Genomic DNA, 26975 nt, shown 5'->3' with positions numbered 1-26975 from the left:
TCAACAAACAAAGCAACAACAGCCTGATAATAACAGAAAAATTATTTATTTCAAATGCAACTATTTTTGTTTTATTCCAACTACTTATAACAAGGGGCAGAGATGTGAATAGCTGCACAAGTTATGTTAATTGTAAGTTAATAAAAGTCTACAGTGAATGCATTGTCTTACAGAATAATATGCTCTAAGAGTATATAAAAAATGATTGAGCCAATATTATTTGGTACTTCTGATACTTTCATTAACTTCAACTTAACTATTCCCTTTCCAAACATAAAATTAAACGAGGGAAAGCTATTTACAAAAAGCCATGTGACTGTATTAATCAGGTTGACATTCTGAACATCTTCTTCTTCAGTTCAGCTGTTTTCCCATCTATTTTAGCATAACAGTCCTCTGCGGCCTTTTCAATGCCTTCATGGTATTTCTCCAAAGCAGCTTTCAAGTTTAGAAATATTTCCTATGTGGAAAATGAAATAGAATAAGAATTATTCCACACAACAACCTAAATTAAAATGTTACAAGAATTCCAACAATCTTCTTCATATTTATTAATAATATTTTAAAGCCTAAACTACCCTAGGCACATACACATACACACGTGTGCCTACTCTTTTTAAAAGTTCATTCTGCAAGCAGTACAGACACATCAAAAAAGACTGCTACTTGGAAAGAACAAAGCAGAGACATGTAACAATGGCTTGGACTCCAAGACATTAAGGACATATTTTTAATTATCAAGGAAAAATTTATTACTTTGGAGCTTTCCATGTAGACAAATACCTAGATTACTGTAAACAGTTATAACTTCTGCATTTGACCCTGATCATCATTTAAAAGACATGTGAATGGATTTAATAAGTCATCTATAGGACTGAAAAATATATTGATACCTTTCAGAGTCATTTTAATAAACTGATCAGACAGTTCTACTATAAGCCATGATGAGTTTTCACATAAACCTATGTGGATGTGCTAAGAATTAAGAAAAAATGAGTACAGAATAATTTTTATAGATTGAATAAAATAATAAAAGCAGATAAGCCTACATACATTTTCTTCTATCTCATACTGATGAAATGCAATGTTGATTCTCTTTTAGTATTCATTTTTCTTAAACAATTCTCAAACCATGATACAAGAAAAAGCAGTACTCTGAATAGTTATGAGAGGTGTTTCACCACTGAGATAAAACAGCAGACCTTTTCCAGTGGGAAGAAAACGCAGTAAATGAGTATAATGGATATAATGTTCTCAATTTTAAGTGTTGCTCCCATTTAATTTTTCTTAAACCTATAGTTTGGCTACCACTTAGTTTAAATTCTAGTGCAGATACTATTTAATTGTGAACAGATTATCTAGATTATAATTTAATATAGTATGAATTCATAGTGTTCAGAAAGAGAAGAACACTGTTTCCAGAGACGGCTACCTCTGCAGGTCTGAAAGCGACTGTTCTAGATTAAGTGAATATAAACAGATGCTTAAGGCTAAACACTTTCCAAAAATTCAAACACAGACAGTTACTAAATCCTAACACAAAAATAGAAAAGTGTATTGAGATTTCCAAGATCTAATCAGGCATCAAATTTGTACTACAATTATCATGGAATATGAATCATTGGGAAAATAAAAAATTTTGAAAGCTCTATTTCTTAAATCTTGTAGGAGAAGTACGGTGAATTAGTTGCTAACGCATGTAAACAACATTTAAAAAAAAAATCAGCACATTTCGGACACCATAACCCCTCACATGAGGGAAACAATAGAAAGGATAAACAAATGGGACTTCATCAGGCTAAAGAGCTTCTTCAAGGCAAGGGAAAACAGGATTGAAACAAAAAAACAGCCCACTAAGTGGGAAAAAATATTCACAAGTTATTTATCTGACAAAGGGTTAATCTCCATAATATACAAAGAACTCACACAACTCAACAATAAAAAATCAAACAACCCAATTACGAAATGGGCAGGGGACATGAACAGACATTTATCCAAAGAAGATATACGGATGGCCAATAGACGCATGAAAAGGTGCTCATCATCACTAATCATCAGGGAAATGCAAATCAAAACTACACTAAGATATCACCTTACACCTGTTAGAATGGCAAAAATATCCAAAACCAAGAGTGACAAATGTTGGAGAGGCTGTGGAGAAAAGGGAACCCTCATACACTGTTGGTGGGAATGCAAACTGGTGCAGCCACTATGGAAAACAGTATGGAGATTCCTCAAAAAGTTAAGAATAGAAATACCTTATGACCCAGCCATCCCACTACTGGGTATATATCCTAAGAACCTGAAATCAGCAATTCAGAAGCTCTATGCACCCCTATCTTCATTGCAGCATTATTCACAATAGCCAAGTCATGGAACAAACCTAAGTGCCCAGCAACTGATGATTGGATAAAGAAGTTGTGGTATATTTATACAATGGAATACTACTCAGCCATAAAAAAGGACAAAGTTGTCCCATTCACAACAACATGGACAGACCTTGAGAGTATTATATTGAGTGAAATAAGCCAGACAGAGAAAGATGAACTCGGCATGACTCCACTCATAGGTGGTAGTTAATGTATGGACAAAGAGAACTGATTGGTGGTTGCCAGGGGAAAGGGGGGTGGGGGGAGGGCACTAGGGGTGAAGTGGTGTACCTACAACATGACTAATAATAATGTACAACTGTAATTTCACAAGGATGTTAACTTTCATAACCTTAATAAAAAAAAAATCAGCACATTCAGCAGCTACAGATCAATTTAACTTCCTAGTTCTATAGGGGTATGTACTTATTCATACTAAAAAGAAAGCTGAATAAATTTGGTGGAAAGATACTACTCATGAGAAACTAGTAAAACTAAGTGTGGCTAAAGATATATAATCTGTAAATATCTGAACCAACCATTTCAATACGCCCAGAGGAGGAATTTTCTCCTGAGAACAACTATACTCTGAAGGAGGAACAAATCCTGCAGGTAGAGCCACAAGAAACGGACGGAGCATTACAGCCCAATTCCAGTGGCACGTCCACAGAGGGAAACAAACATGGGAAGTTCAAAGCTAACCCTCACAGGATGTTAACAGCAATGGATCACAGTCCTCACAAAAGCTATATATTTTAGTTTCCAATTAAATCCTGTATCCAAGAGGAATTTTATAATATTGATTCAGATGTAATTCACATAATAAGTAAATCGTACTGTGATGGCTTCACTGAAGTTAAATATTTTTAAACTCAAACTCTAGTTCTACAGTGTCTAATATGACAACCACCAGCCACATGTGATTATTTAAATTTACTTTTAAATAGCTACAAGTTCCTCAGTTGCACTAGCCACACTTCAAGTGCTCAATAGCCACATGTATCTAATGGCTACTGTACCTAACAGTACAGGAGAACATCCCCATTATTGCAGAAAGTTCTATTGGATAGCATTGGTCTAGGTAATTATTTCACTTTTCAAATCAGAGAAATTTAAGATTATATAGTATCCATAAAGTTTTATAGCCAGTGTAGCCAGGTATCCACGAAGTATGTTTTAATTCATCGACCAAATATATTACTGGGTACCTTCCACAAGTATCACTGTAAATAGTACAACAGTATGATGAAAGGTGCAGTTATGCTTTCCACCCTAAAGGAACATACAACCCAGACCAGACTGGATACTGAGCACTTGAAATATGGCTAGTACAAATGAGGAACGAAACTTTTAACTTTACTTCATTTTAATTAATTTAAACTTAAATGTAAATAGCCACGTGTTGCTAGTAACTACCTCATTGGACAGCACAGATCAGAACAGGGTAAAAATCCTATGGTATTTGAGAGAGGAGAGAAATAAAAGCTATCTGAAAGGAGCCAGAGAAAGTTATATGGAGGATACACTTTCTATTAACCCTTAAATAAGAGAAATGAATAGTTCAGATATGAAACTTTAAAAATTCCAGCAGGCAGGGATCATGCCTTCCTTGTTCACAACGTATTCCCTGAACCAAGTTTAATGCCCAGCACCCAGTCGGTGCAGAGGTCATTTGTTGAAGGACTAACTCAATGAATGAACAAGTTGCAGGAAAACAGGGAGCTCCTGTCTTAAACAAGGAAGTGTAGTAATAAGAGTGATGATTCAGCAGGATAAATCTGGCAGTGCTTAGTACTCAGGACAGGTTTGATGGACAATCTTAAGTCAAGAAAGAAATTTAGTAAGTTTTTGCTGCAATCCATGAGTATTATTACAAAATTACATGATAGTATGAATAGAAAGGGTTGTTATGAACAGTACCGATGAGTTTTAAAAAAATCATGGCATTAACTTGGTGATTGTCTGGATGTCAGGATTATCTAAAGAAAATCCAAAATTTTCACTCCTTGAGATATTTTGAAAATGATAAGGCCATTGAGGCATATGAAGAAACTGAGTGAAAGAGAGGGAAAGGAAAAGAGAGAAAGAGCTAGAGTGGGGAAGGAGAAAGTGAGAGAGAGGAAAGATGCTGGAAGATGTTGAGTGTAATTTTATAAATGTTATTTTTGTTGTGATAAGCTAGTCCGTTGGAAATATCCATCAGGCAGTTAGAATAAGTAAAGTTGAGGTGAATGGACAGAACAGGAAACACAGATTTTTGAAAGCTATCTACTAAATAAAGGTGATAATTGAAACTAGAAGAGATGTAATATCTATGGGAAAGGATATTTAATGAGAAAAGGGATATGATGATCACTAGGAGCCAAGAAAATCGCATAAAGAACAATTTGGCAATCTTAACACATCCTTCTTTCCTTTTCACGGAAGATGATCATAAAGTATGCTAAAGGGAGTTCTCTGACAAAACCTGTCCTGGTTTCACCTTAGGTTTAGAGACTCCCCGGGCTGCTTTGGAGAAAACAGATATTACAATGTAGACTGATGAAAGAATGGTCAGAACAACTTAGCAAGTTGAACAACTGTATCTGAGGTTTTGATGAACAGTTCTATGCCACTCTGAAGGAAGAAATACAATGCAGCAAAGGGCCTGGGTCTACTCAACATTTTTATTTTGGAGAAAAAGGCATGCTGAGCAAATTTCCAAGTGACACTAAGCCATGAGAAATAGTTAATGTGAATGATACATGGATTTAAACTGATCTTGATATTTTGGAAATCTAGGTTGAAATAAATGAAACCTAAAAGAAATAATAGTAAAACCCTAAATTAAAAGTTGAAAACAACAGTTGCTTTAAAGTACTGTGAAAAAATTTTAACTTGGCAGAACTGCATGTGAAAAAGATAGGGGTCCTTTAACTGATCACAAGCTCAATATGAGACAAGGGCAAGATGCTGCTGCTAAAAATCCAACCCATATGACGCTTCATTAGCAGAAGCATTGTGCTCTGGGGCCGGTCACATCAGGATTTGGAAGACTATGTTTAGACCCGGGTTCTATATTCAAATAGAATAATGACAAGCAGGAGCCAGTAGAGAGGACAGTAAACAAGATAGTAATGAATCTGAAAATTACGCTATATAAACAATGGCTGGAAAACTGGGGCTAATTAACCCACATGAGAAGGTTAAAAGAACCCACGATCATTATCCTCAAATATCTGAAGTTAAGTAGAAGAGGGTATAGATTTGTTCCAGAGAGATCCTGGTTCATCAGAGTACAGAAATATTTTAGACCCCAAATAAGAAGTAACAATTTAACAAGTAAAGCTGTCCTAGCAGACAGCCTAGGTAGTTATGAGCTCCATAATACTGAAAACAATGAGGCAGGACATGTCAGTGGTTCCCAAAAGCCATCCTAAAAAATTCAGGCTCATGGGCCCCGTTGCTGGTGATTCTAAATCTATGTATTTGGGTGAGGGTTTGTTCATTTTTTAATTCCTCATTGAATTCTAATACACAGCCAGTTTTAAGAAACCCCAGGCTAGATGACCTTCCTATTTTACAAATATCTATGGAAAGCATGCTATATACAAGGTACTATTCTAGGCATGATTTGACATGACATACTAAGACAAAAAATACATGAATGGTATTGTTGAGAAAATTAAAATGTTATTAGTGGGATGCACAAAACTAACAGTTAACTGAAGGCAGGCATGGGCACCTTTCACAACTGACAGGCAAAGGGTGATTACACTACTAACTGGTCCATTAACTGCACCTGACCACGTGATAACAAATAAATACTTATTCATTTGACTTGGTTAAGAAGTAGGATTAATTATCTCCCAAGGTCTTTCTAACCCCCATTCTGGAGATAAACAGAGGGCCAAAGGCTGAAATCTTGGTGACTATCCAGTGAAGGGGCAGAAAAAAAAAGTAGTTGGAATGTAGAAAGAAAAGGAAGAACAGAAAAAAATCAGGACAGCGTACTGGGTAGTCCACAGAAAGGGACAAACAATCATTGTCTTTTCTTTTTCTTTCTTCTGTTCCTTTCTTCTTTTCTTCCTTTTGAAGTAGCCGTGCGATAATCCTCACTATGTATATATACACTGACATAGGCATACGCTCGCTATCTCGTCTTTCAGAGGAGAAAAAGCTCCTGAGAACTGGTGAGGGGACTGTCTTGCGTGGCTCTTTTAGTATTACGAATCTTTACAAATTGGATGTGGGCGGTGGAAGATAGTAACAGCAAGTGTTTAAATATTTTTCAGGTATCAGGGTTTAGGAAACCTCGACCTAATATGTCAGTGTAGGCAAGGTGAAGAAGAAGGAGAAAATAAAAAAGAGGCCAAGGGATTTTACATAATAAAGGGCTGCTTTCAGGGACTTCTGGTAGAGCAGCTGGGAAGAACGTCGAGGACACAGGTCACACTTCACAAGTCAAGGAGAGAAGGAGACATAATCAGTGCATCAGGAACAGGGTGCCTGTCTGAGACACCGGCACTTAAGAGAAGGATAGAAACAGGTAAACATTTTAAATCTGGCAATGTACTGACATTCGGGAAGATAAAAGCGGAGAAGACAAGATGCCTGTTCTCATTAGACTTAGCACTGTTTATGAAAGGATAAAATAAATACACTCAAAACAAGCAAAGCATAAAAGTACTAAGTAATTTTAGGTAATCATGATAAAGATATTAAAAGTCTCATAACACACAGGGACCAATCTGAGCCACTTTGTTGCAGGTAACAACTCAAACATTTAATGCTAAGAAATACTCCTGAGTTCCATTTTTTTTTCCCCCTGAGGAAGATTCGCTCTGAGCTAACATCTGTTGCCAATCCTCCTCTACTTTGTATGATGGTTGTCACCACAGCATAGCCCCAATAGATGAGTGGTGTAGGTCTGCACCCAGGAACGAGCCCGAGCAGCTGAAGCAGAGCACACTGAACTTAACCAGTAGGTCACAGGGCTGGCCCCACCTGAGATCCTTTTTTCAGGAAAAAAACTGCAGAAACTTTTTGGAGGGAATTACTTAAAATTGATATCCAAGTTCATTTATCAAAAAAATTCAGAAGCTTTATGGAGCACCTACTCTTACTGCAAAGCACAATATCCTGCCAGGTGTTGTCAGGGGAAAAAGGCAAGTAAGAAAAAAGGTATGAAGGAGACAGATATGCAAACTTAATGGAAAAGATGCTATAAATGGAAATAAATGCAAAGGACCTGGGAGGTCAATTTCTACTACAGAGAACCAACAAAATCTTCAAAATGAAGGCGACATAATTTACATTTTAAACTTGTGAGATTGTCTGAAATTAATTCCTTATGAACACATACTCACCTGGGACTTCAGTTTCTCCCTTTCAGTGGCATCTTTTAGTTGCTGAATTCCAAATTTAATTTTTTGGATTTCTTGATTAATCGTGGTTACTCGCTCATAGACCGCACCTCTTTTTTCTTGAACTTTATTGCAATCTCTAAAGGAAAATAGAGATGCCTAAATTATAATTCCTCTTAAGTATCTAAAAAGGCAAACATTTAACTCTAATTATGATTCAAAAGTGTCCATTTATATGTCTGATGAACTTAAAACTCTTCTCAAGATGTGAGAGCAAACAGATGAAAACCCCCATGTGGCGCTGTGCTCACGGCACGGCACAGCAAGCTCTTTCCCACGAAAGCTATTCTTTAAAATGGAGATTTTAAGTTACATTTCCCTTGTTGTGCTCACTCATGTACTGCTGGTGGGAATGTAAATCAGTACACGTTTTCTGCAAGGCAGTACGGCAACAAATAGAAAATCCACAGGTTCTGCCCTTTTCCTTCACCTGCATGAGAAGAGCAGAGGAAATCTTCAACCGATCTCTAATGCACCTTTTAGAGGCTGAAACAGTGATATCTCATAGACATATCTGGGGCATTTATTCTAAAAACACATTCTTAGAACTGATGGGAAGAAGAGTCTACCAAGAAAATACCTGAATATACTGGCTAACAACAAAATAAGAACAAAAATGCTTAGCGAGGCATTCTTACCTGAATAAAAAAATAAGAATTTTTCTCAAAACATGGATGCTATAATGCTCCAGACCAGTTAGACTATAAGGTGAACAGCTGATTCATCCTAATGCAACTCTAGACCACTGTGTCTAAAGTGCACTGAAATAGGCAGTGGCACCAGACCCCTTTTGAAGAATTATGCAAAGGAACTGGAAGTGTAATATCCAGAAAGAAAAAAAACTACCACCTAAAACATCTCTAAATCTAGACAAAGCATTATAAGATTCATAATTAACTCATCTGTTTTAGTCATCTACAGGTAGGATACCTTTTTGAAATTATAGGAGTTTTGGAAACAGAGAAAAAATGTACAGTCATGCACTGCATAACATTTTGGTGAATGACCGACTACATTTATGGCAGTGGTCCCATAAGATTAGGACCATGTAGCCTCTGTGTGCAGTAGGCTATACCATCCAGGTGTGTCTAAGTACACTCTAGGGTGTTCGCACAATGATGAAATCACCTAACGACCCATTTCTCAGAAGCCATCCCATCATTAAGCGACGCATGACTGTATCAGCTTTTCCTAATTACTTTCTAATACATTAAAAGGAAAATAACTTCATACTCAATCACTGTGCGTTTGTACTGTTTGATGTCCTCATGCTTCTTATTTATTCTGAATTGTGCTGTGGCAAGTTTTTCCTTCTTCACAATTATCAGTCTTTTGAAAGAATTTTCTTCAGTCTTCGATTTCTTCAATTCTGACTCATCACTCTCAATTTGGTCCTCCAAGTTCAGGCTCTGTATTTTACAAGAAGCATTTAAAGTCAATACAACCAATTAGGATTTTTATAAACAAAACAAACGACTATTTTCCAGCATGAGCTATAATAAAATACAACTTTAAAATGAGATAAAATTGTTTAAACCCTGAAAGCCCAGCAAAAGAATGCAGACTAAACAAAGAGAACAGGAAGGTCCTAGAAATACTGAGAAAGACATGATGCTGAGAGAGGTGTTTTTATCATTTCATTTTATCAGCAAGGATCAGAAAAGAGGCATCAATTAATAAGATCAGCCAAGAGGCTAAGTTGAGGCTGAAGAAAAGGGTAGACTCTAGAAACAATTAAAAGTCGTGAATCTCAATCTTTTTTGCTGACTCGATGGCAGATAAGGAGAGCACGTAGTTGGGAAAGAAGACCTCAGGCAATCTCACCTTCTAGCCCCTTCTTCCCACAAAAAAGAAATCTTTTATCAAATGCAGTGTTAATAATCCTGGGGACAGTCTGGATTGGATGATAAAGTTAAGTGACAAAAATCTTCAAGTTTCTAGCCTGAGAATCTTAAATAACATCGGCATTAGGTCTCCATCTTCAGGGCAGGGACTATGTCACAAGCTTTAAATCTCTTCACAGATCCCACGTACACTGTCAGACAGTAAGTTGGAACTTTATGCTTACTGATGAGATCACTTCCACTGTCTGAGCAAATTTAAAATTCCATTACTTTTTTCCCAAAATATACATGGCAATATGCTATGTTAGTGAATTTATTATTCATTTCATCTGAAGGTTAAAATGGGTCTTACTACTGCTATGCTTAAAAAGAAAAGTTTTATTTCTCAGCATACCTTGCCATATTTATTATACTGTAGAATGATCCTGCTTTTCCTTAGGGAATTAGTAACAAAAAGTAAAAGCAAATCCAAGGAAATATAAACAACGACATAACAAAGACATACAATTTCCCCACAATACAAACCTCCTTTAAGATATTGGTTAATTTTTCCCTATTATCTGCAAGTTCCTGTATTTTCTTTTGATATAACTGCACCTCCAGCTGACATGAAGGCAGGGAGTCAACCGAGTCTCGATAGATTTCATACTTTTCCATCACTTCTTGCTTTGAAAGAAAAAAATCACAGAAATCAGTTTGATATTGTCCTTCATGACAGTGCAGCAACGTCAATTTGTTTGCTCTTAAATAATTTCTGCACTTAATACTGAAAGCTTAGGAGCAGAGAACAATTAAGTTTCTAGGTGAGTAACGCAGCACTATTACTGACATGTGTCTAAGCACATATAATTATGCCTCTCAATTGCCAAATATCCGCGAACAAAGGAAAACTGCCATAATTTTACTAAATCACTCATTGAAGTACCTTCTAAAGGTTATTCATGATGATTTTAAAAGAGTTGATTTCCGCTAATACTCAAACTATTCCTGATCACTCCTGGGCAATTGTATTACCAATTATAATCTTCTATTCATTTGTATAATTACCACAGCTATGTATTACTACAGCTAATTCTTTTAAAAAGATTAATTCCTTTTGCAGAATTGGAAAATGAACATATGTTTACCACAACCACTGTCACAATGCAAACACTTCTCTCCTTCTCCCCGCTAGCCTACCCCTCCTCCCACCTTATTAACCAGCTGGATTCTATCTTCAGGGAAATGCTTAATCACATACTGTTTATTTTTCTGTTGTCTTTTTACTACTAATTTGTAAACACCCTTTGCATCTTTGCATATCATGGACATAATCCCTTTACCTGTTATAGGCAATATAAATATGTTCCATAGGTCTACTTTCCTCTGTAGATTTTAGGTTTCCAATCTTAATTTAAAAAATCCATCTCAGTCCAAGATGATACAAACGTTCTCCTAAAATTCCTAAAATTGTTAAATTGTTAAATTTAAATTCTTTCAATCACATAGAATTTGTTTTTGTAAATGGTGCAAGGTGTAGACCCAACACCCTTTTCTTCTAGATGAATAGCCAATTGAACCAGAATTATTTACTAAATAAACCACTCTTTTATCATAAATACTCAAATCTATTTCTGGGCTCCCATTTCTGTTCAGGTAATCTTTGTCCATTCCTGTGTGCTAAGTCTTAATTATCAGGAATGACGTGAATAAGAAACTCAGAGATAAACCAGAAAAATTTTTTTAATTGACAGTTTAAAAACCTTGCATCATAAAGGATGCTAAATCGTCTACCCACTTCTACTTTTGTCCCGCTCTACCTCAATCCATCTCCCACAATAACCCGTAATCTTTGTAAACATAAATCATGCCATATTCCAATACACACCTTTTAAATTAGTCAGTGGTATGCCCTTGATCTCAAGGTAAAATCGAGCACCCTGAAAAATCTGCTTGTTGCCAATTTTCCCATCATCACCTCATGCCACTCTCCTTCTTATCCTTATCATGCTTTGTTCCTTCAACATACCTTGCTCCCTACTACCTCTAAGATTTTGCATATGCTGTTCCCTCTGCCTTGAATACTCATCTAGGCACAAATTTACTAGAATAACCTCTGTTCAGCCTTCCGATGTCAGCATAAATTTTCACCTCCTTCCTGCCTCCAACCCTGATTTCCACGATACTAAATTGGGCTGCTCTCATGGTATTATTTCAAAGCACCCTATGGTATTTTTTGTTTCTCTTTTTGGTGCTTTCTTTTTTTCTTTGTTGAGGAACATTAGCCCTGAGCTAACATCTGCCACCAATCCTCTTTTTGCTGAGGAAGACTGGCCCTGAGCTAACATTCGTGCCCATCTTCCTCTACTTTATATGTGGGACACCTGCCACAGCATGGCTTGACAAGCGGTGTGCAGGTCTACAGCCGGGATCCGAACTGGCGAACCCCAGGCCACCAAAGCGGAATGTGCAAACCTAACCACTGTGCAACCAGGCCAGCCCCTGTTGCATAATTGAACAAATGTCCTGAAATTATACTTCTTTTCCCTATATCCACTTTAGGGAAGGACTATAAATGAGAGACAAGGGCAAAAAGCTTAAGAGGAAGAGAATATAGATAACCTGGAAATCAAAAAATTAACACACAATTAAATAAGAGTTGGTAAAAAGAAAAAAGAAAGAAAAGCATTGAAATAAATAGGAAACTTACCCTGGAATTTTTAAGCTTCTGGACTGTATCTTTCATTTTTTCTTTATAATTCTTAACCTTCTCTGGAGAATCCACAATTTTTGTTTTCAAACTCTCTTGTACTTCTTTCAAAGAAACCACTGACAATTTTAGTTCATTCTGTTGACAAAACATTTTTATATATTAGATATAATAATGAAATTGGTGATTTCCCATTACAGTAATGGAAAAGAACAAAGAAACTGGGTCCCTGTTCGTTGTAGTGGGGTTAAAACTAAATTATGACCATATCACTCCCCTTCTTAATTGCTCACAGGTGTCTACAGGCCAAAGCTAAGGCTCCTTGGCATGACATTCAAAGTCTTTCATTCTGTAGCTCTTACCCTCCTTTCCAGCCTCATCTTCCACCAGCTTCCTACTATCCTGTACAACCTGGTAATACCAGTCTTATGTTTGGACAATTATAAGTGATCTCTCTTTGATCAGTATGGTCCTCCTGAATATTATCATCTCACTCCTGTACTGCCTGGGAGTTTCTATTAATCACTGAAAATCCTGCTCCCACTTCCTCTATGTTCCTTCTATAAACAGTACAATTATTGTACATGCAACACTATACGTATGCATTTAATACGTGTTTCTAAAAGGCCTGAACAACCTAGGGCTGTGAACAGTTATCTTTGTTCTCCCAGAACCCAAACATAGTAACAGCAGTGAGAAGGTGCTCTATACATGCTTGTGGAGTTAAAACAAATTTCCTTCTCTCCTGAATCCCAAACCATTTGGGGAATTGCAGTGAAAGTATCTGAGAATTCTCTTAAAACTTTTCTGCAAGTCTAAAATTACATTAAAACAAAAAATTTATATGAACTTCTTTCCCAATTAAAAATTGATAAATTATGTTTACATTGTTTTGGGATACTCTATGACTCTAGGTACTAACATAGAAAGATTTCCAAGAAATATTAAGTGAAAGAATCAATTCACAGATCAACACATAACATAAACCAATTTCTATGAAAACCAACAACATAGTGACAAATGACTATCTGCATCTATAAATGTGCACGCAATAGTACATAGAAAGGACTAGAAGGGTGTAACCTCTAGGTAAAGTGGGCTGAGAGGAGGGCCTTTCACATTTGACACTCTCTCTCTTATATGTGTGTATATACACACACACACACACATATTTAATAATTATATATACATACAGTAACACATATAATAATGTATATACACACATATATATCATTTGAATATTTTACAACAGAAAGGTATTACCATGTGACTTACGTAATTTGCCTAAATTTTTTTTAACTAAAAAACAGAAGTTCTTACCTTTTGATCAACTAACTCAGAGGCCAAAAGTGAATGTCTGAAACAATATATTTCTGTTATATTATTCTTAGAATTTAGCAAGCCACCACATTATCTACTCTTTTAATGTCCTATAAAATTAGAGATCATTTCCCTAACATTAGCACTTTGGTCACTTTTCTTCCCTTTATAAAAAGATATAAAATATCTTTATATGACAAAGATTAAAAACAAACTAACTAAAAACATCCAACTTTGCTAAGAATGTAGGGAAAGGAATACTTTCACATTCTATTGGTAGGAATGTAAATTTATATCTTTTTAGAGGTCAGTTTGGCAATGTGGGCCAAATTTAAATGTATATTCCTTTAACCCAGAAATCCTATATTTAGGAATTTATTCTAAGATAAAAAGCAGGCTGGTGCACAAACATATACATACATGTAGGTGTGTAGCACACATATGCTATTGTTCAATAAAATAAAAAAATTAGAAGTAATGTGAATGTCTATCAATAGGACACTAAAAGGATCTATATTATGGTACATACACAGAATGCATAACAATATGCAGCTGTTAAAATAATGAGCATCTTTATTGATGTGATAACTACTTATCTGTTAAGTCAAAAAAAAGCAAATTTGAGACATCAGTGTAATATCATTTATGTACAATTATACATATATATTTGCAGAGAGAAATGTAATGTATGATATATATCAGATTTTGTGGTGAGTTTTCAGGTGATTTTCACTTTTGTCATACACTTCCATGCTTCCATATTTTTTAAAACAATAGTCATCTATTATATTTAAATTTTAAAAAGTTACTTTCATTTTAAGGGAACCAAGATAAGGGAGAAACATATGACTTTAATAATACACCCAGAGGCTGGCCCCATGGCCGAGCGGTTAAGTTCACCCACTCCACTTTGGTGGCCCAGGGTTTCACCGGTTCGGATCCTGGGCACAGACCTAGCAATACACATCAAGCTATGCTGGCGCAGCATCCCACATAGCAGAACCAGAGGGACCTACAACTAGACTATAAAACTATGTACTGGGGGGCTTTGGGGAAAAGAAGAAAAAGAAAAAAAAAGGAAGATTGGCAACAGATGTTAGCTCAGGGCCAATCTTTAAAAAAAAATAAATAACATACACAGTTAAAATACTCCTCCACACATATTTAAACCTGAAATGCTGGTTAAATGAAAGGATGCTTACCAAACGCTTGGTTTTCTCTGAAATATCTGACTTCTTTTGGGAATTTCCCTCTTGCAGGACTATCTAAAGAAAAAAGCAAACAACTGTTTTATAATGATTCAAAACAGATTTAAATTTAGCCACTCAAAGCTTTATTTTTAAAAAAAGGCAAGAAAGGAGAAAAGTTAAATAGATTAGACCTGATATTTTCAAACTTTCTCTGTTCACAATGACCCTAAGCCAAAAGAAATTTCTGACAGTTCCTTTCTGAAGCAGTTAACTCCATAACTGCCTGAGTATTTACGCCCTAACAACTAAGCAGCCCCTTGAAAAGGTAAGCATACAAATTGAAAGAAAAATAGTATTTTTATTTTAGTCTTAAATAACCACAACTGCTTCCAAGTTGGACATGTGTACCTGTTGGACATTGCACAAATTCACACACCTTCGAATCAGATTGGACACAGCTATTCTCATTTCCTGTTCCATGACGATTTTCATGTGGTATTTGTTTATCACAGCAAATGCTAAAAGCCCAGGTTCTCAAAGATGTGAAAGGAAGGTAATGTGAGTTAATGTTGAAACTGTGAACTACCTTAAGCTAGTAGTGCAAGCAGTGTATGACAGATGCTGAATACCGTTTTCCCTTGAAAACTTAAAATACGCTGAAGCAACTTTGAGAATCTGCTGCAGTTTCCAGGGTGCCTCAGTGCACAAGTTTGAGAACAGCAGAATTAGACATAGGAAAATCCTAAAAAATTCTATCAGCAAGACAGCATATAACTTTGACAACACAAATAAATAAGCATGGTTTGGCATGGTTAACAGAAGTATACATCCACTACAAGGGCCACAAATGGGCACAGCAGGACAGCCTATTTCTTTAGTTAATGGGATGTAACATGCTCTTACTCCCTCTACATCTACAAAACAAATTTTTTTTTTTAATTTTAAGGTGTCTAACAACAGATACCGTTTTTTGACGAAACTCCTGATTCAGCGATTGCTGCAGCTCCTGAATATCATCTGAAAGTTGCTTGAACTCTGCTTGCTCTTCAACTGGAACAGAACTAAACACAGCAAAATAGATTAAAATAGTACATATTGAGTTCTTACCTTTGAAAAGCCAAAATGAAATCTCTGCCTTCGAATAACTTAAGTGAAAAAACGATCTGCTTTCATGTTTCTGAATTATCCTCCTTCCATATGACAACAATTTAAAATAGAGGACCTGGCCTCTGCTACAGAGAGAAAACAAAAATCAAATGGCCTCCAACTTTCTACCTCCAAATCTATGTATGGACTCATAGGCAACCACAACTACCCTAAACTCAATATATTAACAAATTAAAAGAGATAAAAAATCTTTCTGTTCAAAATCAATATATATAAGGCCAAGAAATCATAACTCTTGAATGATTCTCCTGACCTATGAGTCAAAACAACACAAACCTCTATTGAAGGAGTAAAAATTTTAACAGAGCGAACTGTTGTGAAGGAAGAAAGGAGTCCAGTTAGTTATTGCTCATCTGCATGAGACAAAGACTCCCAGAAAGAATTCAGGACAGTAAGTTAATGGCTTTACACAAGGCAGGCTAATGCACTAACAAGAAAAAAGAAGGAAAAGAATATATTAGGTACTAAGAGTTAGAAAGAAGAAAAACTAGTTTTTCTTTTTTAGAAAAGGTAAACTTAAAAACTCTGCTATTTAGTAAAGAAGAGACGAGACTTCATGTGGACAGTAGGGTTGTAAAATACTACTTACAGTTCATTTTGCATTTTGAAATTGCCTTTATTTTACTTGAAATCTACGACTTACTCAAGTCGCTCTAATTTCATTAATGCCTCCTTGTGTGCGATATTTAACTGCTGCATTTTGTCCAGAGAAGATTTCTATTAAAGCAATTTTAATAATTTCATATTAGTGCTTTCCAAATAGTCAGTGATGTGGTTAAAACAATATCTACCAGTACAGACTGCAAATGCTTAGTCGCTCTACAGCTTTCACCATCAGAAATAAGAAATTTAAGATAGAATTAGGCATTCTTTACAAAGGAGTTAGAAATTTCTTTATTCAACACATAAATGTTGAGTTCTTACCATAGTTAAGCACTGTGCTAGGTGCTGGGAATACCCAAGAAGACTAACTTATAGCTCCCGGACTGATGGAGCTCAGTCTCCTCGAAGAGTCAGACACATGAATATACAACTACAAAACAACTTGTTACAGTACTGAATATAATGAGAACCAAGAAGAGTGACATCCAACCCAACGTGGGTAAATGGCTGAGGAGGAAGGTCACAGAGGGATTTGTGGCAATGACAGAAGATGTTTGAGCTGTGTCCTAAAAGTGAGAAATTAGTCAAGCAAAATTGGTGTCTGTGAGTGTTGGCACATACATGTGTAAGCTATGGAGAGTGTGTGATGATTAGGAGGTATAAGCTTAGCATGATTTGTGCATCTATATAGCTCAGCGTAGCTGGAGCTTAAGTTCCAATTGTCTAGTGTTACTCTGGTGCTTTTCTAAGTGTCCGGTACCCCAAAATAAATCACACAGATGACCCATAATCTTTCCAAATTCTCTAAATTGTTGATGAAATGAGTTTCTATCTGTCAAAGTGTTTAGCTTGGAATGCATCTTATGATGCAGTGCTGGGCAACCATGATAAACACAACACCCAATTAGGCCATTATTTAGAAAGAAAATATAAATCTCAAATATCTCAATTATTTTTAAAAACCACTACGCTATCTACTAAATTTTAAAGGAAAAAATGTAAATTTATCACTATTCTCTTCCTTTACATTTCCTAATATAGGAAAAGGGGCCTCAGTTACAAGATTAAAACAAACAAAAAACACCCAGCCTCTCCCTACTGTTAACAAACATCAAAGAAAAATCTCACTCTGAGATATGCTTTCCAATAACTAAAGTCTGCAACTTCACGTAAATATAAAAATAAATTTGATTCTAACAGCCGTACAACAATTAGATATCTGTGACAACCATTTCAAAACAGATCATTAGTTCATAAATGATGTTACTGATTTGGTATGTGACCCCAAAATACATTTAAATCTTACATATTGCCAAAGAAACTCCATATAGGTCTCACGGCATGCTTCTCTGAAGTGGATAAAGTTGATAATGCCACTTAAAAACCGACTTGTCCGTTTTGCTTCTAAAATAGAAAGCAAGAATCCTTAAGTAAATCTTGGAAACAAGATAATGTAAAAATGAAAATTCATCCTTCCCCACCATCTACGCTGCTCATAGCATATAGAATAAAGCTGTGTGTATGCTATAATTAACCAAAATGCAGAAAATCTGCTCTAACTTCAAGACCAGAATGATCTTTGCATTGATAACTAAAAAAAAAAGGCACACCATTTTTGGCCAGGAGAGAATAACAGAGACCAGATTTACTCTCCAATCTTAAACAACTAGCAAACTAGACAAAATATGCAAAGCAACAAATTTTAGATACCAGACAACAGGCAATAGAGGACAGCAAGCCCAAAAAGAAACAAATGAGGTGAACCCTGTTAATGCACCAGCCCACTCCTAAGAGAGTTTTCAGGTTGTACCCCAGGGAGAGAGAACAAACAGAACTCTTGGGCTGTGCTGAGTCATGAAGATAGAGTTCAGAGTTTGGAGAATTTTTAGAGTTCAGAGAAGCAAAGACAACTAGAATTTATGAATTCATGAATTCTAGTTGCCTTGGCCTCTCCAAACTAAACTCATCTTCATGACTCAGCCTTTATAAATATGTCCTATAAATATATTCCATTTGTTCAAGAAGGTAGGGAAAAGCGTAAGTACCATAAGGGAAAAAAGGGAACATTTTTTAAAGACTTAAATCAAACTTTTATACTTGAAAAATATAAATATCTGAAGTGAAAAATACACTAGATAGGACTGACAGCAGATCAAACCTACAGATGAAAGGATTAATGAAACTGAAGACACAACAATAACAATTATCTAAAATGAAGGCCAGAGAGAAAAAAGGGAAAAGGGGACCTATGAGCTGAGGGACAATCTTAAACAGCATAACAAATGTGTAATTGGAGTCACACAAAAAGGAGTGGCAGAAAAAACATAAAATAAGCTGAATATTTTACAAATTTAATAGAAACTATAAACATCCAAGGAAGTCAGCAAATCTAAGTAGGGAAAACAAGAAACGGAAAGAAAACCCCAAAAAGGCACATTATAATGAAATTGTTGAAAACTCGTAATATAAAGAAAATCTTAAAAGCAGCCAGAGACAGGAGGAGAACCAAGAGAGAATAACTCCAGGATGAGTACGCAAGAGGCCTGGATCACTAACTTTCAGGTAGGAACAGATGATGATGCTCTGGACCCACATGACACAGGCAATTGGAGCTGAGATTCCTACAAGATGTAGGATATTAGAAAGGCTACTTCTTTAGTGAAAAGGCTGATTAAGAAACCAAAAATCTCTCATACCAGTGCAGAGAAATGACAGTTACTTAGTTTGTCTTAGCCTTGTCTCTGGTGAGAAAATAATCTCCTCTGAGAATTCTAAACCTTGGGCCTTCCCCCACGTAGGTTTTTAGTTTGACTTAAATTATACATGTGGTCCAAGAACTGTCAAAATTAGGAATCAAGATAAAAAGTGGTCTTTAGCCAATGACAACCCTGAAATAACTGCCAAAGCAAAAAATATCTCAGGAGGGATGTGGTCACATGTCCAGAAGCATAAGATGACCACAGGACTACCCTGCTGGACACAGGCTCAAATTTATAATCCAAAATTCATGTGTGCACACACACATATAGAAGAAACAATCCATCATTGGTTTGTGGGATGCAGCTAAAGCAGGGCTAAAGGGAAATTTATAACACTAAACACCTATATTAGGAAAAAAGAAAGGTCTCAAATTAACGGCCCAAGCTTCTATCTTAAAGAAACTAGGGGGAAAAAAAGAGCAAACCCAAAATAAGCATGAGGAAAGAAGGAATAACAATAAGCACAGAAACCAAGAAAACAGAAAACAGAAATAAAATACAGAGAAATCAATGAAACCAAAAGCTAGTGCCTTGAAAAGATCAACAAAATTGATACACCTCTAGTCAGACTGGTCAGGGAAATATAAAAGAGTGAAGAAACAAATGAGTAATGTCAGAACGAGGGAGGGGAGATCACTGTTGACCCCAAAGACCGTAAAAACGATACAGAAAAACTATGAACAACTTTTGTTAATAAATTTGCCAGCTTAAGTGAAATGGATAAATTCCCTGAAAATGGAAAACTACCAAAGCTCACTCAAGAAAGAGGATAGAAAACAAATTTTTAAATAGCATACTGAATCTCTTGCAACATAAAATAATGATGTATAAATATCAAAGAGTCAAATGAATTAAGGGACATGAATAGGAGAATTTTACATTCTAATATAATATCATGACTATTCTCATCAATGCTAAAAAGGATTTTATTCATGGTAAAAAGTAATTGTTACATTGGATAAAATTGGTATGATGGACCCACTATGCAACATCATAGCTTGCATATTATTGTATTCACATTCTCAAATTTACAGAACATTTTTCAAATGTAAAGAGTTAGGAAAAACTAATCAGAAAAAGAGCTTTTCTGTGGCCCTACAAAGGAAAAAATTCCCATAAAGGATATAAAAAAATTCATCCTTAAGAAGGGGATATACTTTTTAAAGCCAATTTCCTTTTCTTTTTTCTTTTTTTTAACATTTATTGATGGAAAGGACAATGTTAGATTGAAGCTATACATTAAAAATTGTTTTCAATTCTCACTTACTTGGATACAGAATATCAGCAATTTCAAAGTCATTCACCCGACAGATGGGCATAAATGAGTCCCTTGAAGATGAAGTGGAGAAAGAATATTAAAAAGTATAATGTAAATTATATACTAAGCAAGAGGATATAGACATCTTATTTTCAAAAAAGAATTTCTGGATATATTTCTCAATGTCAAAGAACCAAGTCAGAAGTCTACTACAATACATAATCCCATAGCACTGAAATCTACTTTTTCTGTACACAGCATAAGTATGCATGCAATACCAAGATATAGTTATAGATTCTAATAAACAACACACACTCTTGGGGGTACTAGAACTCTAAGAATGCAAAATCCTCCAACAACTTTAGAGTCACAACATCTTAAAACTTCAGTAGAAAGTGTCACAGGTGGAGGCAGTTTGTTTGCTTTGAAAGTCCACAATTTCGAATATATATGGGATGGAGCAGAGAGGAGGATGGTAGAAAGGCCTTCCCAAAGAAAATCATGTCATTAAGAAAGCTAAATGTAATGCAAATATGAATGGAAATGAAAATAAAATGACTCTACTCACAGATGAATAAATAAATTGCTGACTGGTAAGAAGCCTTCCATTATATGTGGATACATGACTTCAGAGTTCACTGGCATCTAAATGTAAGAAATCACAAAATCTAAGTAACACATTGATTAGACAAAAGGAGAAAAATCTTCAGCCTCGAGAAAGCTTAATCATAGATGAAAATATATTAACTTATTTTCATTAAATTTAAAAAGAACTTAGATAATACAGATCCTAGCACAAAATTATAGCTGCATTAATGCTAATAATACTAGATTCACAGTGGGTGCTCAATAAAGATTTTTTAAATGAATGAAGAAGTGAAGGGGTAATGATTAACATTTACTAAATATCAGGTACTATGCTAAGCATTGTACATATATTCTCTCTTAATTTTTATAACAACCCTAGGACAGAGTGCTATCCGTATTTTACAGACAAAGAAACTAAGCCTTAGCAAGGTTTCAAAGCAAATAAGTGGCAAAGCCTTTGATTTTTAAACAAAATGCAATAATACTGGTGAGATTCTACAGATATTACAGTTTTTAGTGCACCTTCAGATGATGCCCTGATGGTTTAACAAGGACAATAAAAGATTAAGGAAAATGATCTTCCTACTAGAAATACTCAATTTGATAAAAGCTCAGTTGTCTTATTTCAATGTTTTCAGTCTTAGGGCATATCTTCTACTCTAATTTGGGAGTCCTTCCTGAGGAGAGAACACTATCTGTGAAGACTTTGCTGTTGTTTATCATAGTCTCTGAACACAAATCCATAAATCTGTGAAAAACTGCGTAGCTTCAATAATTTGTGTCATTAAGTCTTTTACTATAGTTTTCATCTTACTAAAGCTACCGATATAAACCATTATTATGCCTAAGATTTCTTTGTAAGTGACAATAATTTTATATAAGCCTTTTTTAATTTATTAAAAATAAAGTCAAGAACTCTCCATCCTGAAAACCTATATGTACTGTGAGGAGAAATGCAGCAACAGAACATAATTTTGACTCATCCTAAACCCACCATGTAAAAATGCTCCAGTCGAATTCCATATACTATTTGTAAGGCTCTCATGTAGATCATGTGCAAGACTTCAGGCTACGATAGAAAAACAACTTTTAATACTCTGATGCCAGACTCTAAAGCTGTATCACTATCATTACTGCCCAAAATTGTAGGTAATGCATACAAAGAAGAAAAGAATGACAAAATTATTCTATTTCCCTTGAAATATTTCTTAATTTTTCCAAGTTTTAAAACATCTTATATACTCATCAGTTTCCTCATGTAATAAGTGATCAGTAAGATCAGTTGTTTAAGCTTATTTACAGAATGAGAACAAGTATATCCAAATCCAATTAGAGCAATCCACCACATTAGGGAATGGAAGAAGGGTTAGTCTTTCAAAACAGGTTATTAGGCATGTGGCAAAAATGACACATTGAGGCTGTATTTCTTTTTAAAAAGGTCATGAGAAACTTTGTTTAATGCCTTAGGTGTTAAGGATCCCTTAGATGTTGACATTTAAGCGAACACTTTGGTCCAGGGGGTATAAATCTAATAGGATAGTATGGGATTTTTAAAAGTTTTATCCTCTAAATCAGCAGCTCCCCAGTGCTGGCCTGCAGAACCTGTTCCAATCTATACACATGTTCATTTATTCTGACATTACTTCATCCATTTTAAAAAATTAAAGGGGCACTGCGATCAAAAAGTTTGAGTTCCACATCATTAACTAGGTTTTATTGTATTATCCCTTCAAGACCAACACAGGAAACTGGAAGAAGACTGTGGGATTTTCTGTGAAACATACACAAATAGTTCATTTTTGCATTCAATAACTAAAGATATAAAAAACAATGTCTGTCAAAACAAGTCAATTCCCCTTTAGGGCATAATGCAAGAAAATTAATTTGTAAGCTCCCAAAGAGGATTGTTTCTAAGTACTTTTGTGGTTGGAAACCACTTGGAGCAAGTTCCTTCAAGCCTACCAATAAATGATACCCTCAGACTACCACTCCAACACAATAATAATAAAAAATTTAATATACTTTAATATATCTATGGCTTAGAAGCTTTTTTTTTTGAAGAAAACAACTATATTAAAGAACTGAGTTCCTGATGGGAATGTAGAAGTTGTCCCCCATATAAACTAAACGTTATTTTAAAATTACACTAGGTGAGAAATTTTTTTCTGGATTAAAATGACTAACCTACATCAAATAGTTGGGTACATGCCCTTCTCCACCCACTATAGATCTGGTAGTTTAATTTGTTTTCAAATACCATTAGCCAAACACAAACACAACCACATTTTACCTTCGGATTTGGATAAAGATCATTCTTGGAGAGGTTTTTACCATCAGTTCCTGTTAAGATTTTGTTTCGAATATGAATCACAATCTCAGCCACATTGTATCTGGGGAAAGACAAAGTTTCCATCTTGGGAGTCTCCTGCTAGCCTGAAGGAAATAAAAGCAAAGATCAGAAACATGACACAACCAGCAGTTCTCAGTATCCAGAAGCTGATAAATATAAGGACAAAATTAACAAGTCAAGGTTGAACATTTCATAATGGTATTAACTATCATCAATCATCTAGTAAGGTAACACAAACTATATACCTATCTCCCAAAATAATTTTTATTCTAAAGTGATGTAGTCATTTTCTAATGTTCCTAATGTTGTTCTTTTTTATATGGGAAAGAGGAATTTAGTTGAAGAGACAGGTGAGAAACTATGTTTTCCTTTTTCAAATTTTGGGGGGTACAGGGTTTAACAAGACCAAACCTGAGAATTAATCCGCAAAGCAAGATATATAGGCAACATTATTGGCAGAATCTATATATAAACAATAGCAACATAGGGTAGATAATAAAACTGTGCTCTGATTTGACATCCTATGCAATGGACACATAGTGAGATGGATAATAAAGTTTAAGATCCAAGTAGGAAAAGAGAAAAAAGAATAAGAATACAATGGTGTAATTGGCAGGAATTCAAATCACCAGGGTGAAAACTTTAACAACACAAAAAGCCCTCTTCCCCTACTGTCCTCTGATAATGAGACATTCCCACCTAGAGCAGTAGTTCTCACAATTTTGCACCCCAAGGGACATCTCGCAATGTTTGGAAACATTTTTGGTTGTCAAGACTGGAGTGGTCGTGCTACTGGAATCTAGAGGGAAGAGGCCTAGCATGCTGCTAAACATCCTACTATGCATAAGACAGTCCCACAGCATGGAAGTATTCAATCCAAAATGGCAGTAATGCTGAAGTTAAGAAATCCTGCCCTGGAGCCTCGCATTGAACCCTGTTACAATACTTGCCAAGGTGTATTGTGATTATATTTATAGAACTCTGGCACTATATCATAATATTTATAGAACTCTGGCACTGCATCGTGACCTCCCGGTAAGCTAAGACTCTTTCATTTTCTTCAAATCTCTAGCTGTGCCTAGCAGAATAGCAATAGCAGGAGGAGCAGCAGCAACAGAAGCCACTGTCCCAGGCACCCAAGTTAACAATATAGCTTCCCCCCGCTATCCGACAGCTTGCTTTACACCACTTCACTTTGACGAAAGACCTACAGGTATGGATAACCACAAGAAATCCGAAGAGAAGCTTTTGCTTTTAGGAAAGAAGGCGAAAATATGGGTCAGCGTTTGTTTTGTTTAGAGGCAGCAGGCACCCTGAGCAGCTATAGTAGCGCCGCCAAGCTGCTTCCCTGGGAACTACACTCAGCATCTCAGCATCAAGCTGCCACCGCTTTGAACTGTGTCTGTGAACATCTGTGCTTCATCTCGATTTATTTTGGTACGCTATTTTTTGGGTCTGAGGATGCTCAAAAAATTTTCCCATATAAATCAATGGTAATTGCTTCTTTGCTTCCCATCATTTTGGCTCACAAAAGGTTTCATAGGAATGCTCTACTTTCCGAATGGGGGAGTAAGGGGCGAGCTACAGATCCCCTACTCTCAAAGGAAGCAGCATGATCCCAGAGATCCAATGTGAAAATGTTCAACTTTGCAAACAAACTGAAATGACCCACAATTCTGGAAATCTATTTCCTTAGACTCCTAATGTTTCTTAGGTTTAAAAAGAAGCTTTGGCAACTTGCCTAACCTCTGATAAATGTAGGAAGCCATTCTAAAAGATGACTGACAAATTCCCAGTTCCACTTCAACACCTGTGAACATCACAGAATTCACTGTGAATTCTCAACTTTTTTCCACCTTAGTATGGCTCTAACAATTAGATAACTCTTCCTCCAACTGTGTAGAAATCTGTTAGTTAACTTTTACCTACTGGTCCTATTTCTAGTCACTGCAACTACACAGAATATACTAATCCGTTTATATGACTTCACTTTCAAAAATGTAAAGAATGCTATCATGTCTCTGCTTAGCCCTCTCTTGTCTAAAGTAAGTATATTTTAAGTATAGCCACCCCTTATATGATATTGTTTTAGAAACTTTACCATTCTACTCACTTTCCTCTAAAACAAACTATTTTGTCAATGTCTTCTTAAAATGCAACGCTCAAACTTAACACAGTACTCCAGACATGGTCTGCCTAGCGCAGAGTATTAATACAACTGGCAATAGTGACTCTCATCTAGTCTAGTCTGGCAACTGTAACACTTGCTGACAAATACATATATATATATATATGAGGTCCACTGAAACTCCCAGAACTTCTTCATGTAACACACTTATATTAAGCCAGGACTTCGCCATGTTCTTCTTACATAATCGATTATTTGAACCTTCAGCAAGCATTTGCATTTCCTATTATTGAATTTCATAATTTCAAGCTTTCATTCTATAGCCAGCATCTTTTTGAATCCAGATTCTGACACCTCACATATTAGATGTCCTTTTCAGCATAAATATACATTCTACATTTTCATCTAAGTCCTATTTAAAAATGGATGATAAAAAAGACTTGGTCAAAGAAAGACCACATAAAAAGTCACTTTTCTGAAACAAGCTATATCTGGTTTGGAGATTATCACAAGAGAGAAAGAGTAGGTGTAAAATATCTTCATAATTATTATGGCACATCGCTCTCTTCTCTTTAATATGTTTTGCACACTCTGCTTTCAGACTAATCCTTACAAAACACTTAATGCATCATGTAACATCTTTACAAAAATACTTCAATTACTTATCCTACACACCACATCAAATTCAAATTTTTCTGCTTGGTTTCTAAAACCTTCCACAATTTAATAACCTAAGGATTTTCTGTTCCAAGGTTGTCTCCTCCAGGATTCCTAAACTTTCCCAAACTTCCAACGCTTCCTTTTGGAATCACCTCCCATATCCAATTTTCTCTTTCCTTGATAGTACAACTTTGGTTCCAATTCATTCACTCGTGTATGAACTGAGTTCAGGTTGTTTCTGGGACTAAAACCAAATAAAAAGGACCTGTGCGCTCGTCCCACCTCCCAGGGGCTGGCTTCTCCAGCCTCCTCCCCAGCGCTGCGCGCAACAACAAGGCCGGGCCCCGCGTCCTGGCTCCTGCCCGCGCCTCCCAGAGGTGAGAGGGCGCCCTCAGTCTCCCTTCCTCCGTCCTCCCGTGTCCGTTCGCGGTCACCTACCGCACCAGCAGCCCACAGGAAGGCGGCGAGTTCGTGGAGCAGCCACAAGCAAAGGCAAAAATCAGCAATCAGCCGTTGTGCCTTTTCAAACCTGCCGCCTCCTACTGGAAGTCCCGCCCCGTTCCGCCCCGCCCACTTCCTGCGCTCCGGCTGCGCCGGGTGCCGGTAGGGCTCAAAAGACTCAAGGCGGGTGAGCGCTGAAAAGAT

The 26975-nt window shown here is 36.1% G+C and overlaps 1 protein-coding gene across 1 annotated transcript; it reads right to left on the bottom strand.

Moving 5' to 3' along the window:
- Positions 1-62: 62 nt before the first annotated feature.
- NUF2 (NUF2 component of NDC80 kinetochore complex) lies at positions 63-26860 on the bottom strand. The gene is made up of 14 exons (XM_046682792.1): positions 26769-26860; positions 23483-23625; positions 22187-22261; positions 21173-21249; positions 20614-20675; positions 17894-17991; positions 16628-16701; positions 15782-15878; positions 14830-14892; positions 12308-12445; positions 10144-10284; positions 9008-9183; positions 7718-7853; positions 63-460 (listed from the first exon to the last, which is right to left on the bottom strand). The coding sequence occupies exons 2-14, from the start codon at positions 23603-23605 to the stop codon at positions 326-328; spliced, it is 1395 nt and encodes a 464-aa protein (XP_046538748.1). The 5' UTR covers positions 23606-23625; positions 26769-26860; the 3' UTR covers positions 63-325.
- Between the last annotated feature and the right edge of the window lie 115 nt (positions 26861-26975).

This window comes from Equus quagga, chromosome 13 (assembly GCF_021613505.1).
Source record: "Equus quagga isolate Etosha38 chromosome 13, UCLA_HA_Equagga_1.0, whole genome shotgun sequence".
In the NCBI taxonomy this organism is placed as follows: domain Eukaryota; kingdom Metazoa; phylum Chordata; class Mammalia; order Perissodactyla; family Equidae; genus Equus; species Equus quagga.
The sequence above is the reverse complement of the archived record's forward strand: the minus strand, read 5'-3'. Positions and strand labels throughout refer to the sequence as shown.